Source organism: Mustela erminea, chromosome 8 (genome assembly GCF_009829155.1).
Source record: "Mustela erminea isolate mMusErm1 chromosome 8, mMusErm1.Pri, whole genome shotgun sequence".
NCBI classification, from domain to species: Eukaryota; Metazoa; Chordata; class Mammalia; order Carnivora; family Mustelidae; genus Mustela; species Mustela erminea.
The window spans coordinates 66,679,811-66,698,679 of NC_045621.1; the positions used below are offsets into that span (position 1 = coordinate 66,679,811).

General features: G+C 34.4%; 1 protein-coding gene across 4 annotated transcripts in view; it reads right to left on the minus strand.

Moving 5' to 3' along the window:
- TLK1 (tousled like kinase 1) overlaps nt 1-18,869 on the minus strand; it is a 143,980-nt gene that overhangs the window by 14,946 nt on the left and 110,165 nt on the right. For all 4 annotated transcript variants that reach the window (XM_032355916.1, XM_032355918.1, XM_032355919.1 and 1 more), the window contains 3 exons: nt 16,998-17,064; nt 4,765-4,862; nt 2,458-2,539 (listed from right to left, as the gene is read on the minus strand). In XM_032355916.1, the coding sequence (XP_032211807.1) occupies nt 2,458-2,539; nt 4,765-4,862; nt 16,998-17,064 (247 nt within the window). The remainder of the gene's footprint in view (nt 1-2,457; nt 2,540-4,764; nt 4,863-16,997; nt 17,065-18,869) is intronic.

An 18,869-nucleotide genomic window follows, 5' to 3' on the forward strand; every position in this document is an offset into this window, starting at 1 on the left:
AGAAGGCTGTCATGAGAGGTCATGACAAAAAGCTCAGAAGCTGGGCAACATTAAGGCTGAGCAAGTGCTAACTGTACTTTTTGTGATTTTTAGATCCAGAGTGAGCCATTAGGATTTTCTTTTCTACTTTGTGGCTTCAGTAAGCCTACTTGAACCACTAAGTGCTTGACGATGAACTACTATTCGAATCAGAGAACCAGGAATTGGAAGAGCTATAGATCACTTCTCATGAGTGATGAGGGATAGAGCCACGATGCTTTAATGCTTGTCCAACTTAACACAACAAAAACAAAATGGTTGACAGTTAAACAAAGATCAGAACTGAAGTTTTCTGAATCCAAATCCCATTATTCTTTCCCAGAGTCAGCAACAGAATCCAGGTTTGTCTTCAGTAAACTGAGAAGGCACAGTCCTTGCCTCACTGAACAGAGAGGATTTCTAATAATAGTCTGAAGAGCGTACATTTGCTAAGCACCAGTGTTCCTTGATATAGCTCATCTAATCATTACAGCAATCCGGGGCACCTGGGTGGCTCAGTGGGTTGAGTGTCTGACTCTCGGATTCAGCTCAGGTCTAGATCTCAGGGTCCTGGGACTGAGCCCTGCGAAGGGCTCCATGCTCAGCATGGAGTTTCTCTCTCCCTCTCTCCCTATCCCCATGTTCTCTCGCTCTCAAAAATAAGTAAATAAATGTTTAAAAAAAAATCATTACTACAATCCTATGATGTAGGCACTGTTATTATTCCCAGATGGAAGACTGAGACAGAGGATGGCAAGTCCTAAGCCCAAGTATATACAGTTAGTAAACAGTAGTCAGTTCTAGTCAGGATTCAAACCCAGCCTATCTGGCTTCAGAACCCAAGCTCTTAACCACTAATTGTACTAATACATAACAAAACAAAGCACAGAGTGTCAACAAGGAGCTATAAAAGGGAGACCCACAGGGAAGTCTTCTAAAGGAATTAAGTTTAAGGTGAGGATAAGCCCTTTGATAAGACTTCATCCTAATTAGGAGCAAATGGGCAGTCCCTGGGGCTTATAAGCAGGAGCATGAGATGATCAGACTGCATTTTATAAAAAGGCCACTACAGCTGCAGCATACATCAATAAACTGGAGGGACTCAATGAGCCCTAAAGATGGTAATTAGCTAGGAGGCTCAGGGAGCAATGCAAACAAGAGACAAGGAGGCCTTGAGCTAAGACAGAGAGGAGAAGGGTCATTGCTAGATTTAAGAGAGCTTAATGATGTAACTTAGCAGTGGGTACCAGGGACTGGTTTTGTGTTGAGGGAAGAAGTTACGGAAAAGGTGGAGCAAAGGATGGCCTCAAGGCTTTTCACTTGAGGGATGGACTAGATGGATGTATTATAGTTGGGAGCAGTGTCAAAAGGAAAGGTTTTGGAGAAGCGGTAGGTAACTTTTGGGTCAGATCTGAGTTTGTACTGCGTATGAAGCCTCCATGTGAGGTAAAAAGACTAAGTCATGTATACCAACAGGTATGGAGCTCCGAAGGAAAGTGTAAGATGGATATTATGTATACTGCTACAATAATGGCTTTCTTTTCCTAAGAATGAAAATCCTCTTTGGATTTCTCTTGGTTAGAGGAACAGGCATTAATGTAGGTCTTTTATAAAAAAGTGAAGAGGCCTAACACAAACTTTGGAAAGCAGGGGATACACTTCCCTTCACGCCATTTTGGCTTACGAAAGGTTTCACTGGAACCTTCCACTTTTGGATAGCTGGGGAAACCTGTATTTGAAAAGAAGAATATAGAATGATAAAAGACCTTAGGAACTATAATTTTTTAAAAAGATGTATTTATTTACTTGAGAATGAGTGCATGAGTTGGGGGGGAAGAGCAAAGGGAGAGGGACAAGCAGACTCCCCTCTGAGCTTTAAGCCCAACCCCATGACCCTGAGCTGAAATAGAGTCCAACACTTAATGGACTAAGCCACTCAGGAGCCCCAAGAACCACGAAATTTAAAGGTTGGGCAGAAAGACAACATAAAGTGAAAAAAAGGTAAGATACAAAACACTGAACATGGCTGACTAAAACTTTTCTACATTTATACAGGTGCACTTAAGAAATACTGGCCTTGGGTAGAGATTTGGGTAAATTTAGGACATGTATGTCTTGTGACATGTTTAAATTAAGGGGTACAATCTTTCCACAAATGTACTGTATTAAATAGCCACCTGCCTCTCATGATTCTAATGACCATTATTTTTATCAGACTGGCTACTGGTAATGAGGTACCCAGATATCAGTGTGATGCATGGAGTCTCCACTCTTGAGATTAAAACAACATAAGCCATGCGGCTCTTTTGTAATGAGAGGTGGGACATAAAATCAGTCAAAAAATCATAAAATCAATCAATGAAAGACAAGTACTTCTTAACCATGTACTTCTCTATCTTTGCTATTTTAGTGTAAGAACAGAAAAAAAATCTGTATTACCTTATACACTTCACTAAAGCCACCTCTACCAAGCAGATGAAGTAACAAATATCTTTCATTTAACGTTGGGTGATCTTTGAACCTTAAGGGTGGGAGAAAAAGACACTTAGGTACATAAAAACACATACAAAAAGGTTCCTTACCACAATAAAGTTTCACTCTCTCTTCTATTTCAAGTTATTTCTTTCTCAGCAACTCTTCTGCTAATTTTGAATTCCATTCTGTAATGGCTACTTTGAATTGGAACTCCTTGATGTTCACTAAGCTTAACGTTTAGCTGAACATTCAGGTTCAATAACCAACAGCACTCTGATAAAGACTTACCAACTCCTGTATTTCTAAGAGCTTTATGAAATCCCACAACTACTCAGTAGGAATTATTTCCAATGGAAAAATACACTTTTACATGGGAGTACGGTTAATCAAGATTTTACAGTAATACTGACACAGGATTAAAAATAATTATATGTATAAATTGGCCTTCATACATGATTAAATTTTACTGTCTTAGGACTTCTTTAAATAAAATTGTAAAGCTTAAAAAAAGAAACTTAGAAAAAAAATCACTCACAGATTAATACTCTTATTACTATTTAAGATTTACTGCTCCTGCTATATATTAAGCATTTACATGTATTAACTCATTTATTTCTCAGCCAACCCTATGAAGTAGGCCTTGCTACTATCTTTTATTTTACAGATGAGGGCACCACTGCACACAAAGGTTAAGTAACTTGCTTGGGTCAACAGTTAATATATGACAGGGCTTTGCAGAAAAAAATGGATTCCAAAATGAGCACTCTTAAAATTAAAAACAGAACAAAACCCAAAACAATGATAGCTTTATTAATTCCATGTGTAAATATATTTTATTTTATTCAAAGTCAATTGGATAAACCTTTGGCAATTTCTTTTCTGGAAGAACTTGTTAATAGAAGAGATTTCTGCAACGTTTTTTTTTTTTGCTTTTTTTAAAGTAAACTTTTTTGTAAAGCAAACCCCAATGTGATTCGAACTCACAACCCAAGATCAAGAGTCGCAAACTCTACTGACTGAGCCAGCGAGGCACTCCACCGTTTGGTTTTAAAGTGAAATGAAAAGCTGTAACAATTCACTTAATTTTCATCAAGTGGGCTAACTCATATCCACAAACAAGTTTGAACATAATTTTCAGAAGAGACAACTGTAAATTAGTTTTGTCCTATCCTCTTTATTAGAACTTCCATCTGGTACATAACTACATTATTTCTATCACCTTATGCAGAGGAAGGATCTGTTCATTTATGAATTATACATACACAAATGATCATGAATAGGCCTTTTTTTAAGCCAGATATTTAACGTTCATTAGAGAAACTGGCCATTTCTAACTGCGACTTTCATATTAGGTCATGAAACTTTAAATGACACAAGTTTGATAAAGTAGAAAAAGACACTCTTCCCCTCCTTCACATCAATTAAATCCCAAGTAGTGCCTTGGTTAATTTCTGTCTTCTTCATAAAGCTCCCACGAGTCCACAGTTATTTTCTCTCCTTTTGAGTTAGCATTATTATCTATGGCATTCATTTTGATAAGCAAGATAAAGACAGAGGCTATAATTTAAACTTCTTTTTCTTCTACAGTTTTTGCATACATTGAAATAATTTCAACTACGGCTTACTGAAATACTGTTAGTTGAAACAATTCCTCCTTCACTATTGTAGTATTTACCTTGGTATTCAGTCAACAAATATTTGGGGCCTAGCATGTGCCAGGCACTGGTCTAAGGTTTGGGGATATAGCAAAAATAAAACGAAGTCTCTGCTTTCATGTAGCTTACATTCTAATGTGAGGAGACAGACATCAACAGAAAAATAAATCTGTAATTCCAGGTAGTGATAAATGCTATGAAAAAATAAAGCAAGGCAAGGATACTGAGAGAAGAGATGGAATGAGGCAAGGACTGCTATCTTATCCAGGGTGGCCTAGGGACAGCCTCTCTAATGATCACTTGGGAGTGAAATAAGGAGTAAGCCACTCAGATATTTAGAGAAAGAACACTTCAGGCAGAGGAAATGACATGCATAAAAGTCCTGAGATGGGAATGTGCTAAATAAACATGTTCTAGGGGCCAGCTTGTGCACAACATATAAATGGAGGATGACAGAGATGGGGTGGTGAGGTGGCCAGATCACAAAAGGCCTTCTAAACATGGGAAGGACTTGGGATTTTTTCTAAGTGTTCTGAGAAGACCCCCAACAAGAAAATATTGTGTGCATGCTCTCCAACTTTTTAGCACATAAAATTGTATATTATGAATAACTTACTGCGAATTATCTTCATTATTTATTCTTTTCAGCTCTCGAATATGAAGATTTCTGACTCTTTCCAAACGTTCAAGTTCTGCCTGGATTTCTGCCTCTTCCTGAAAATGAAGAGAGGGGACTATAACAAGCTCAATTTATTTGCAGTATAAAAAAGATATTTTTACCCATGCATCAATTTTTTACAGTGATGGGAAGAACAGTATATTATAAAGTACAACTAAGTTAAAAGACCAAAGTGCACTTTTCAATGCGTGAAAGATGGAAAGAGATAAGGCAAAAGCCTATTTCAAGAAACCATCCTCCACATGAAAATCTATACCTAATGAGATGCTGAGTTTTATTCTGTACTACAAGAAATCTATTTTTATAATATCTAAACTGAAAATGACTGCAAGGTAGTTGAGGCTGATTTATAATACAAAATGAGATGAAAATTTTATTTCTGGTACATCCCAATTTTAATTTAAGAGGGAATAATTTAATAATATAAAACAAATGAAGGTATTTTACAATAGTCAAAAAGGAAGAAAGGAAGAAGACAGAACCACTAATTATTTCTAAACCTTACAATGTCTGAAATACACATACACACACACACACACACACACACACACACAAAAACAATCTGACCACTCACTTAGGATAAATCCCCCTACACTCTTAGAGACTCAAAAAACAAAAATTATATGGACAGCTGTGGTAGATCCTCAGTTATTAAGCAGCTCTAGGCAAATTCTAAAGAAATTAACATTTAATATGAAAATTTTGATAAATATATTTCATGTCTCAAAATATACAATTTTGAGAACATTTTAAAAAAATCAGACCCCAAATAAACCACCACCCACCTTATACATCTCTTTGATTTGTCAATATAAATCTGAATACTCCACAAGGGACAGACAAGGATATACCAAATTTTGGTGGAAATTCTTGAAATGCCCAATTTTATAATATTTCTGAATATCTGTTGAGTAAATCAACAAATACAAATTGCCTTGGCCTAAATGTGTATCCACTAACATTATAAATCTATACTACATGGAACAGAAGTTGTTTCTGAATATTACACTTAAACATATCTGTATTATATTAGCTCCTTTGTTAAAAAAATTTTTTTTAATATTAGCTCCTTTTAATAATTTTTTATTTTAAAAATCCTTTATCTAAAAAATAATTGTGAAGTTTACTTTGAAAATATAAGTATCATTTCATTCCAAAGCAGAGACATGTATAAAAGGTGTAACACCTTTATCTAAGGCTTAAACTGAAGGAATATTCTAAGTATGATAGAGAAAAACAAATATTTGCAGATTAAAAAAAAAACAATCTGAGTATATTGTTTGTATTCCATTTGACCCTTAAGATTATTTTTATTATTTGAAAACGAAACTCAACTATTACTTATTACAGAGATATTTAATATGGAGTAGGCATTAGATGATAAATAGAAACGTTCACAGTAAATTTAAATGAAGTTAAACCTTTCTAGAATTTTGGGGAGATTTTTAAAATTACACTAAACAGATGGTCTTAATTTAACTGAAATTTCTTAATACAGCTTCAGTCACAAATATTTCTCATTTTAATGAAAAAAGAAAAAGTAATAAATAGTCTAAGGGATTAAATAATTGAAAATTCATCACAAGGACAGCAAACAGATTAAAAACATTTGGAACAAGACTCAAATCACAGCTTAATTGTCTTAATTTATAAACACCTATAAAGCAGAATAAGAAACTGGTTATATAGGTATGTCCACGAGTATGAAAAATTCAAATTCATTTATACCACAGAACACTCAATGTGATAACTCTTTCCTCACGTATTACTAACATTTTCGGTCTTAAAACTTGCCATTAATTTGATTCTCACACATGTAGGAAACAACTAAACACTTGGTAGGCTGGTGGAATTTTAAATATCCGACAATGTCTAATTATTAGGATAACTAAAATAAATTGATTTAACTTTTATTTGAAATTGTGGTATGGGGATACTATTTCAAAAGAGAATTTATAGAAATTAAATTTTGCTGAGTCAATAAATACATAATTATGAGAATCAACTAGATTGTTGATAGAATTAATGTGTTTAATATTTTTTAGTAATCTTCAGCGGTCCATACAATGGCAGTAACCAATATTGCAAAATAAATACTCATTAAAGAAAGTAGAATGTAAGTCTTTGTCAGTTAAGCAAACTTTTTTATCCTCTGTAAAACATGACAGGTATGTCCCATAAAATCTTACAATCTAAAAGCAAAGGCAAGCTGCATTTGGTTTGAATTATAAAGGTCACAGGAAAAAAACAAAATGTCGGAAGCACTAAGAAAAAAAGAGAAAAGGAAAAAGCTGGATCCTCTGTATTTAAGAGGAAACGTCAAGTAAAGGAACTTTTTTTTCCCCGAATAACCAAGTCTTATATACCAATAAACACAACTCCTTCATAGTCAGTGAAATACATTTACATCTTATCTTCAATATTGTAATTTATTATTTATTCCACACATCTTGAACCTTAAACAAAAGTGACACACTTCTGGGGGAAAGCTAATTCTGAAATTCTTAAACCTCACTGGGGGCAAAAAAAAAAAAAAGCATACATACTCTTATGGACTGAAGGTTTGTGTTCCCTCCAAATTCATGTTTAAGCCCACTGTGATGGTATTTGGAGATGGGGCCTTTGAGAATTAGATTAGGTCATGAAGGTGGGGCCCTCATAGTGGAATTAGTGGCTTTATATGGGGGAGGAGAGAGAGAGTTCTACCCTCCCCACCTGGTCCCCTCTTTGTGGGAGTACAGATAATAGGACATGTGAGGACTTGAGAAGGCAGCCATCTAAAACCAGAAAGAAGGGGCACCTGGGTGGCTCAGTGGATTAAAGCCTCTGCCTTTGGGTCAGGTCATGATCCCAGGGTCCTGGGATTGAGCCCTGCATCGGGCTCTCTGCTCAGTGGGGAGCCTGCTCCCTCCTCTCTCTCTGCCTGCTTCTCTGCCTACTTTTGAGCTCTGTCTTTCAAATAAATAAATAAAATCTTAAAGAAAACAAACAAACAAACAGAAAGAAACATATCCTCACAAAAAATCGAACTGTGCTGTACATACCCTGATCTTGGATTTCCACCTTGTAAGAAAATTAATTTCTGTTGTTTAAGACAGCTAGTCTATAGTATTTTGTTATGGTAGCCCAAAAGATTAATACACATACTTTCAGGCAAATGTTAGGACAATACAGCCTCTTTACATAAAGAGGCAAAGCCCAGTTTTTGTATGGCCCCAGGGTTCAACAGTCTAGAATACAGTAGTCTTATCAACAGATCTACATTTAGTGCAGTCATTTCCAAAGATCTATCCTGTAGACTACACTCTCCTTGCTTGAGAGCAGCATTAATCTCTGGGCTGTCCTCAAGATTAATCATTTTCAGAGGGCTCAGGAGAACCAAGTGCGACCTAGACTCACAACTGACCTGAGTTTATATACAACGGAATCCTCACACCCATGGCAAAACTAGGCCAGATTACTAAAATATGAGAGAGAGAATCCAACTAGATAGATGGGGCTTAAGAATACCAATTTCAATCCTTGAGTCATCCACTAGCTGAGAAGTTAAAGCAGAAGAAGAAACATGTATAAGAACAGACTTTTGGGGGCGCCTGGGTGGCTCAGTGGGTTAAGCCGCTGCATTCGGCTCAGGCCATGATCTCAGGGTCCTGGGATCGAGTCCCGCATCGGGCTCTCTCCTCAGTGGGGAGCCTGCTTCCCTCTCTCTCTCTCTGCCTGCCTCTCCGACTACTTGTGATTTCTCTCTGTCAAATAAATAAAATCTTTAAAAAAAAAAAAAAAAGAACAGACTTTTGAGTGAGAGAGGTAGGTTTTAGAGATCACATTCGGTAAAAGGAAACAGCTCTTTTCTGTTTAAACAGAAAGATACAGCAATGGACAATTTAACCGTATACACTACAGCTATTCTAACAGTATTTTTTAAAATAAGCTCTTAATATTCTGAATTAAAACCCAAGTCATACAAGTATACAACGACAGATGTCAATACTGCCTCTTTGCTTAACCTGCAAAACACACCACCTCCCAAGACTTTTAACTTTAAAAAATTTATATGGAAGGCAAATTCCACAGCAACTTAACCAAAATGGTTTGTCCTTCAGCATAAGTTTGACATAAAAATGCTTTGTATTTGTAAGCTAAGTCTTTTCTGGCAACTTAATATCCCCTTGGCTCGACTTCCTAAGCCAAAAGTCAGCAACAGTAATATAGAATCTCTGTAAAATGCCAGGTTAAAAGTGCTAGGTCGATTTCAGTGCAATTCCCATAACGGCGATTTTTAGAACAGCAACTACTAGAAGAAAGGTGGGGTGTGTAGGCATTAAAGCTATAAAGCTTACAGAATTATAAAATGCATCTTCACATGTAAAACTGATATATTCCCTGAAAAGAATTAAACATACTAGTTTAAACTTCTTTAACAAATTTTGAGTATGTTACATGTTATATCCACAAAACCCCCTCAGTTTGGAAGAGCTGTTTTTCTATAAAGCCAAGATAAGATAGAAAGTATTTTGATATATCATTCTCAGCTTGAGAATGAGAATTGGTAAAAAAGAAATTCTGTATGGTATATTTTGAAGATGGCAGGAGAGGAGAAAAGCGTATCACTTCCAACAGTCTATTCAACAGCACTGTCACATTACTCAGTCTAGGAAAACTAGTTCAGAATGAGGTTTCAAAAACTTTAACTCCATATTCATTTTAGTAATATGAACAATATTAATCCCTCAAAAGGTGGTATCCATAGGTCCTCAAATTTTTTAATTTCATAAACTATAATGTCATTCTAAAAGTTCATCACCAGGAAAGTGAAAGGTGAAATTCACAAAGGCACTATTGAAAGCTAATGGAGAGAAAGAGCCGTGCAGAAAAAAAGAATTAAAAAGAAAATCATTAACAATTTACTTAATTTTTATCCCTGTCATATGTCCCCAGATTATTTCTATTACATGCTTTCAAATACTTTAAATGTGGATATGAGATATGAACCATTAGAAATATGAACCAACCAATCAATAAAGCAAAAAAACCCACAAGGATAAAACCAAGTGTGAACTTCCAGAGATCAGTTTTGAAACAATTGACCATAACCCTGTTTTGTATGATTATGTAAATAGAAAACTGGGTCAGAGGAGGAGAGGGGACAAAAATTATGAAATTCCTGGGGTTGGGGGGCGAGCTCATTCCTAACTACATAACTACATGCTCCCTCTACAATCACTGAGCTGGTTATTGCTGATGGGAGCATACTGTCTCCCTCAGATGTATTTCACTGGCTTAGATAATTATTTTAGAACCTTAATGTGTTCTTCTCTCTACACTTCATTTCCTTCTTTTTTCAGGGAGAGGGTGTGAAGGTAGGGGTGGTATTTTATTCTCTTCAAATGCATAAATACATACATTAAAACCCCTGAGAATAACTGTTAAAATAGGGAGGTTTTGATTCTGTCAGTTCCCCCATTCTATTAGAACAAGACAAAATAAAACCCTTTCCAGCAGCAAATAAATGTAACAATTCAACTGACTGGCAAAATTTAAATATTTAGTACACTTCTTGAAAAAGAAATTACAGCTGCTATATTAGAAATTCCTTGACGTTAAACACGAAGCAAGATGCTGACACCACACCATGGCACACACGGGCATCATGCCTTACAGCACATTGTAGTCCTCCACACTGGCGGGTTCCTCTGAACCTTCCTCAGGATTTGCGTGGATTGGTAGATTTTTCTTTTTTTAAGTGTGAAAAGATTTAACCTTCTACACAATGATGGAAAAAACTTAGTCTTCTGGACTCTCTTAACGCACATGAATATACAGGTGGCCCTTGAACAACATGGATTTAAACAGCACGGGTCCACCTATAGGCAGATTTTTTCCAACAAATTTAAGTACTGTAAATGTATTTTCCTCATAATTTTCTTAATAACATTTTTCTCTAGCTTCCTTTATTGTAAAAATAGAGTACATAATATATTTAATATAGAAAATTTGTGTTAATTGACGGCTTATGTTATTGGTTAAGTCTTCTGGTTAAGAGTAGGCTATTAGTAGTTAAGTTTTTGGGGAGACAAAAGTTATATGAGGGTTTTGTGCACTCGGGGGTTCAAGGGTCAACTGTAAATGGTAAAAGCTATAGTTCTGATTGGGAAGGGCCAGTGGCCAAGCAACTGTTTTCTTTTTTGGTGAAATAGTGATCTCTAGACTGAATTTACAAACATGAATTGAACTCTGCTCTAACCAATGGCTAACATGACTTCTAAAATTCTTTCTAAAATTAAAAAAACTCTATTACCTATAAAACAACTGGATTAATATTAATTAATTAATATTAATTATAGACACACAACACATTTTACCTCTAAATTTTCATTTTGGTAATTGAAAATCAACTGCCAAGTTAAGATGTATGATTGCAAATGGGGAAACACAGAGCAAGTAATGTTTATAGATTCGTAAGAGTAGGAGGTAAAATATGAACACTGGGAGTCTTCCTATCTACAGCCAGTCCCATATTCTCTCAGCAGTCATCTTTTATAGACTACTACTCATTTTTTAAATGGGAAACAGTAGTTAAGTACAGAATGTTAAGTTTAGAATTCGAACACTCTTCTTGGCACTTTTCTTGCTCAAACATGCCAAAAAATCAGGCACCTCATAACATGGGCTTAATCATGACCTCTTCTACTACAGTGTATTTTCACCAGACTTCCACTGAAAACTACTGTCTTATACGAGTAGCATCTTTTCTTATGTTCTTATGTTCAATATAATGTACAATATAATATGGATGGCTTTAACTAAAAGAAGAATTCCCAAGAGATTTCTTCCAGTCATGGCCGCGAATATAAAGGTGAGCACATGATTTAGAGATTAAGCCCTCTAGAATTATACTGTTCATTATTTTCCTATTTTTATTCAAACCTAAAGTGACAATAAATGCCATAAGCAAACTTATTCTTTGTGGTTATACTAAGAATTTGATAAATCAGATGACAATGGTATTCTAGAAAGAAAGACCAAAGGAGATATCAAACTTCAAGAATATTTGGGGGTCAATTCACCTAAAACCAATGCCCTGTATTCTCCACTGTTCAAAAGGCTTGTAGACAATCCATTGTCTTCCATTTCAACTAGTTGCATGGTCCACTGTGAAGGAGTGAGAAAAAGAGCTGTGTGCTTGTTCTTGACCTGTAAAGATTTCATCATGGAAGATTAATACTGATGCTGCTGCTGCCTGTTACTGGTTGTTTCTCTTTGCAGATGCCAATATCGGTCAGAGAACAGGATTTCAATGGCAGAGTTGTTGCTATACTGTTATCTCTTCAGAACGGAGGCACAGGGAGAGATGAATGCCACATCGCAAGGAGCAAAGGAGAGAGAGAGAAAGAAATGGTGTCAGGTGGCATGTTGGATGTGATTTTTGTTTTAGTAGAGACTGAGATGACTGCAAATTGTTTAGCTGATTCCTTCGGTCTGCAAGATACATTTGTGTTGGTGTTGATGATTCTTGACTAATCCTGTCTCAATTACAAATTGGTTATGTTTTTCAAAAAAATCTTCTAGCACTTATACTCAGGACTTAAAATTCTCTCTCTCTCACTCTTTCTCTTTCTCTCTCTCCCTCTCATGCATACACACAACCCAAAACACATACATTAAGGCCAATCCCTACTAACACTACTTAATATTCCATACTGAGATGTCAAATTTTTTATATGCATTATTTTCTTCAGCTGATCAAATATTTTAAATCTACAAAGTGACAAAACTTGAAGACTAAATAAAGAGCAACACACACCTGCATGCTGTTCCCATCATACACTTGAGTAACAGCAGTGGCAAGACATGGTTAGTAGTCCTATAAATTTCAAAATTCTTACTTCCTCATCATTTTGGGATACTAAGATGGTTAACTTTTGTCATTTAAATACTGACTACAGAGAGAATCTATTACAAGGATGATGGTTTTGCAGGTATTTTTTTAAGTTATATGTGTTAATTTAGTAATAATCCTAGAAAAGCATATCCATGTAGTTTTCTGCAATTCCAGAATAATGATGTGAACTATACAAACAACAACCCAGCAGAACGCCTCACATCAAAAAGATAAATTCCCATACCAAGAATCTATCAAAGGCTGGTATCAAAACAGGATCAACCATAAATGCTAACTGGCACAGAAAATGTTAATTTCCTTAAGTCCAGAGATTCCACATGTGGCACAGGTACATAAAATAGGATAGTCAGTAGCCTTGCCTCGAAGAACCAACTTTTTCAAGACAGAAAATAATTCCCGCTGCCACTACAAGCTTTTAATAGGGGATGACTGGTTAAGTTTGTACATAACTATTGCCAAAGTTATTTTTTAAAAACTGTTTTGGGAATAATTTGCATAGTCTACACATATTTTATTATATAGCTCTTCTCTGTTCTATTCTTTTAAATCCTTAAGCTACACAAAAGGCAAGATTTATTTTAGAGAGCATTTATAGTTTTTATTAAAAATGTGCTTTTTCCATTGACCTTTAAAAATAAATTTAGAGCGAAAAGCAATAAACCAGCTAATCAGAAATATTCTAGCTGATAAAATAGTCACTAACAATACTCAAGGAAAATAATATGTGAGGCAAAGAGAGTATTTGTGTGTGAAAAACTTAACTGCTCTCCTTTATCTGCAATGAAAATGAAGCCTGTTTGTTTGTTTCTGAACAAACAAAAAGCAAACACCACCACTATGCTAAGACATATGCAAAAATGACTGTGTGTGGATTACTTCTTTTGAATACAGAGAACCAACTTGCTGTCTGTGTACAACAGAAGAACCGGAAGGAGTAAGTATATAGATACCACCACTGAAACGGGAGTGGAAAAGGTTCAGGTCTGGCTTTGGAGGTTACGGGTGTTATTAATTTTGACAAAACATAGGGAGAAAATCTTGGCATTCAAAAAGTTAACATTAATGTTCACTCCAGAATGGTTAAAACTTCAAAGTCTGTGAAAGGTAGTATCATGTAATTCTCCTGAAATGGGAATCTGAATCGTGCCTGTATCAGGCAAAGTCTGAAGTAAATCAATCATTTAGTGAATGAGTAAGCAATGATTTGTTAAAAAGAGTAGCTGAAAATATTAAAGAATTCTTGATATATTAAAAAACAGTGATGCTGCAGAGTGATTTTTCTAATCTCAGAACAAAACTAATACGCCCTTAAGCCCCCCAAACATCTATTTATGTTAACCAAGGACTACTGGAGGCTTTTGCTTAACTTTCATTCCTTACTCTACCCTACTAATAGCTTTGGATTTATTATATTTCTAACCCTGCAGAATAACACAAGATGTGAACTGAACTTTATGATTTATTCAATGGCAAATATACCTTTTCATATTTCAGTTTACCTATTCAATTATTATGATAATCTTTATAAAACACAAAGTACAACATAAATTCTTCATTTCAAGAAAAAGTAAACAGGACTTCTAGTCTCATTATGTCCAACATCATGGACTTCCCTCAATGAAAGAAGTTTTCTCTGTTGGTGCCCACAAATTTACTCTAACAATTCTACTGAACTTTAAGAATTTTTATTAAAGACAGAGAGAGAAAAAGACCAAGAGTATGCCAGGCTCCAAAACTAAACCCTAAGCTGACATGCTATAGGTTAATTCCTGTGCAGGTTACAAGGACCTTAAAATATTCACGTATCAGAACCAGCCTACGGTAGAAACTATATAGTTATAAGCTGGGTACAGTTCATGCCAGCTTAATAAACCCAGGAGCACAGGGAGCTGATAAGAGAGGTGATTACATCTTTTCTCTTAACTGAAGCTTGTTCTCTATGTGTTAAAAGTATTCAATCTACTTTTTTAGAAAACAGAATGACCTATTTTAGTGGCCTATTTTCCAACTGTGCTTTAGAATGCCAAATAAGTTACTTTTAAAAACATGTGACTTAATGTTTACTATTTAATTTTGCCACTCAAAAATTAATATACAGTGTTAAGCAGGCAACTGGTATTTATTTGTGCTCTAAGGTGACACTACTTAACTCAATTTTGTTCCCTGCATGTACTACCAACAACTTTCTTTATAATACATTCATTCTTCTCACCCAAAATAGCTTCTTAAAAGAAAATGTGAGAATTCAAGACATAAGAACATATTTCAGCATTAGTAGTTTATCCACTCTTCCAAAATATTCCATGATGTTGGTCAAAAAAAGTAATACTGTAAACAGGTTAAGAAGATAAAGTTAGAAATTTAGAGCTGCTCAGTGAATCTGATAAAAGCTGAAAAAAATAAAACAGGAAAAAGATTATGGAGGGGACAGTTATTAAAAGAATGAGTAAATTAAAAAACGAAGAAGTTAAACATAGGGAAAGAGGCTAATATGGAGGTTAGAAGTGAAAGCATAGTGTTCTGCAACAGCTTGCAACTGTTTATATAGTTATCTAGACATTTAAGTATACCTTACTTTAGAATACTTACACAGAAGTGTTTCAGAGAAACCAAGTATTTTTAAAGTACCAGGAAAGCTTTAAAATCAACCAAGCACAACCAATCAATACCAGAAGGAAACCCTTCTCAGAAGCTTTTCAAAAACTGAAATTTTTTTTGTAATAAAAATGACTAATTCCTAATTTAACTGCTTTATAATTTTAGATTTTATATAACAGGTTTTCATAAAATATAATATACACATGTAAAATCTCGTCACTAAAAAGAATAATTTAAAATTATTATATGTGAAAATAATAACCCTCCCATTTATGTGTCTCGTTATCATGAAAGGCTGGTTAGAAAATAATTTATAAATCTTTATGGGGACATCTCAAACACAGGTCTCTATGAGTTCATTATCAAAATAGCTTAGGTGGACACACAAATACTGGTACTAATTCTGTACTATAAAATCCTTCAAGAGTCCCATTACAACTCCATCTGTTACAAAGGATAGACTGATGTTGTTTACTGTATCTCAAAGAGCAGGAAAAATACTAATTACAACAAAACAAAATACACCTTTAAATAAAAAAGAGAGACCAGAATAAATTATGTTAGAATTTACTGTTAAAATAGTTTGGGGTTGAAACTTTTCTGAGTAGGGGCATAGAGAGATATGACACAATGAAAAACAGTAATGCAAATTACACACACACACACACATACACACACATACATTTATAATTTTGTTCTGTTCCCTGTAATTGAATGGCAGGAATCTAAAGCACTTTCATAGTATTCCAAAAAAACAAAACAGTACACAGTATGATAGCAGCTGCCAAAGAATGAATGGGTTTTTCTGTCCTACCTCACCCCATCCCAGGAAGACAACTTCACTGAAACTATCTAGCTCCGATTAATTCACTCACTCAATTTTAGCGACTGTTCAGCCTATTAAAAAATATGTAAGTAATGTGATAAAAAGCAGAATTAAAAAAGTGGGTCAAAAAAAAAAAAGAATTTTACATCTGTCAGTAACTTCAATTTGAGTGGGAAAAGTTATCATTAATTAGAAATGGTTTGAACTAAAAATGTGAACTGTAAAAACAATAAACTGATTACAATGTCACAGTTTACAAATCAGTACAAAGCTATACATTACAAAAATTTACTCTAATAACATAGAGCAACATTTTGATAAACTATATGACTTCATACTATTACTAATGATTAGGTTCTTCTAAACTTGCCAATGTACATAAATTAATTGAAACATTTATTAAACATTTGATAGCTTAAAGGTTACGGCAAAGAAACAAGTTTGTTACTAATTTATAATTATTTCAGTTTATTATAAATGGACACAAACAATATGGAAATTTACATTTCATAAATTTACATTTCACATTAAAAAAGAAGCATTATTACAAAAATAGTATTTAAAGACAGTAATTCTAAGACCCTGAAAGTCTGGCCAGGAGTTATTTCTCCACTATAGGGACATGGTATTATCAGCATCTCGATGTTTGTAAGCTGCCACAAGTAAAGGAATGTTATTTTAATATATACAACTTAAAAATACAACTTTAATGGCTCTTTTTTTTTTTTGTCTAAACTCTGGGTTCTTTCTCTCTTAAGATGACTTCTCCAATAAGACTTATAATATACAAACTCTCCACAACCTCTGGTAACAAACTAAAAATTCAGCATATGCTTCACATACCTTTTTGAGATGTCCTAGTCTAAGTTTGAAAATTTCTTCCTGTTCATGATATTCTGCCAAAGTCAACCTGTCAAAAATGAAATTGTAATTCTAGATATTAAGATTAATAGTTATTATTTATTAACAACCAGCAAAAGAAGGTAAATAAGTGGAAATACTACAATTCTGACAACATTTAGCCCAAAATAAGCCAAAAGTTCTTTACAATATTCTTCAGAGTACACCTAATACTTACAGATGAAACAATTAATTCATAAATTCAGCAACTATTTATATGAGTGCTATGTATTAAGTGATGTTCTAGAATTTCAGTCTTAAGGGTACAATGAAAAAGACATTTTCTCCCTTCATTTTAGTTTGAATTTACACTCTACAGTCCCACTAAGGCGGCAGAAATGAAACAATTTGATAAATAAAATAATCCCAAATAACAATAAATGTTATGAAGAAAACAAACAAAGGTGGTACGAGAATGGCACTGTATTACACTACTTTGTACTGAGTGTTAGGGAGGTGGTCTTGATCTAAACATCTAAAAGACAACAAGAGAATCTGGGTGAGTTATGTTCCAGACATAAGTCACAGCAAGTGCAAGGATGCTAAGATGGACACAGGCTGGCATACTGTAAGAAGAGAAAAAAATGTAAGCTCACAACCAGAGAGCAGTAGGAGAGGCAGGCAGGGGTCAGCTTCTATATGGACTTCCAGACTAAGGAATGAATTTCATTTTACTCCAAGAGTACTAGAAAATTACTATGAAGAAGGTCAGTCCAATTGGGTACTGGTTTTTTTTTTGTTTTTTTTTTTAAAAAAAGGAAACAAATAGGAATTTTTTTTTTCTGCTTCCATGTGTTAGTGAGGAATAGGAATGCTAAAACTATAGTCAAAGCACCAAATTCTTTATAAATAGATATAAGACTTTAAATCTTCAAAGTATTTTATGTTTATTTTATTAATTTCAAATATTCATATATAACTAGTTTAATGTATGTAGAACCATAGTAAAACATAAACACTTATAACATTTCCTGAAAAAAAAAATGATTTTTTTTCTGATAAAAAACACTCAACAGTAAAACAACTTCCATTTTATATCCCCACACTGAAAGAACTGCTTTTATCAAAACTGTTTGTTTACTCATGTGTTCTGGGGGTATTTGGCAAAACTCCTAACCTAGGTATGATTTATTTATATTTATTCAGGTCCCTCAGCAACATTTAGTAAAAATGTTATTCTCCTTTAGCTAGACAGTAGTTAAATTTACCACTTCTAAAGAAACGGTATTGAAAGGAAACAAACAAAAAGCTCCAAGAAATTCAGTTAGTGTTCCACTAGAAACATCTTAAGAGTGAAAAATTTAAAATTAAACCTGTCTACGCAGCCTTAGGTTAATACCACTGCTGGATTTTATTATACTAAATACAGCAACAGTGGATAGTTGCAGAAGATGCTCCAAGTAAAGTTAAGAGAAATGTTACAGTGTGACTATAGATGGAGTAAAAGGAAGAGGGAGAGGTGATGTTAAAAAGTTTAGAAAGTAAAATGGATAAAATCTCAACTAATCTAATAAAAGCTATAGGAATTTTTGGCAAATAGCTTCTGGACAGGCATATATGCCACCAATGAAAATTCGGTGCAATCTGAGTTTCCTAAAATTTTTGAAACTGCATTTTCCTAAGAAGTCTGGCTCTCATGCAAACTTGCAAAGCACTTACATAGGCAGATGGCTGGGAATTTCTGTAATTTGGAGCTAAGCATATTTTGTTGTGTTTAGTTGGTATAGTTTTCAACAGCTACTATTCTTGTGAGTTAAAAATTAATTAATATCAATTAGTTCCAAGATGATTTAGTTTTTGGATATTATTTGGTTA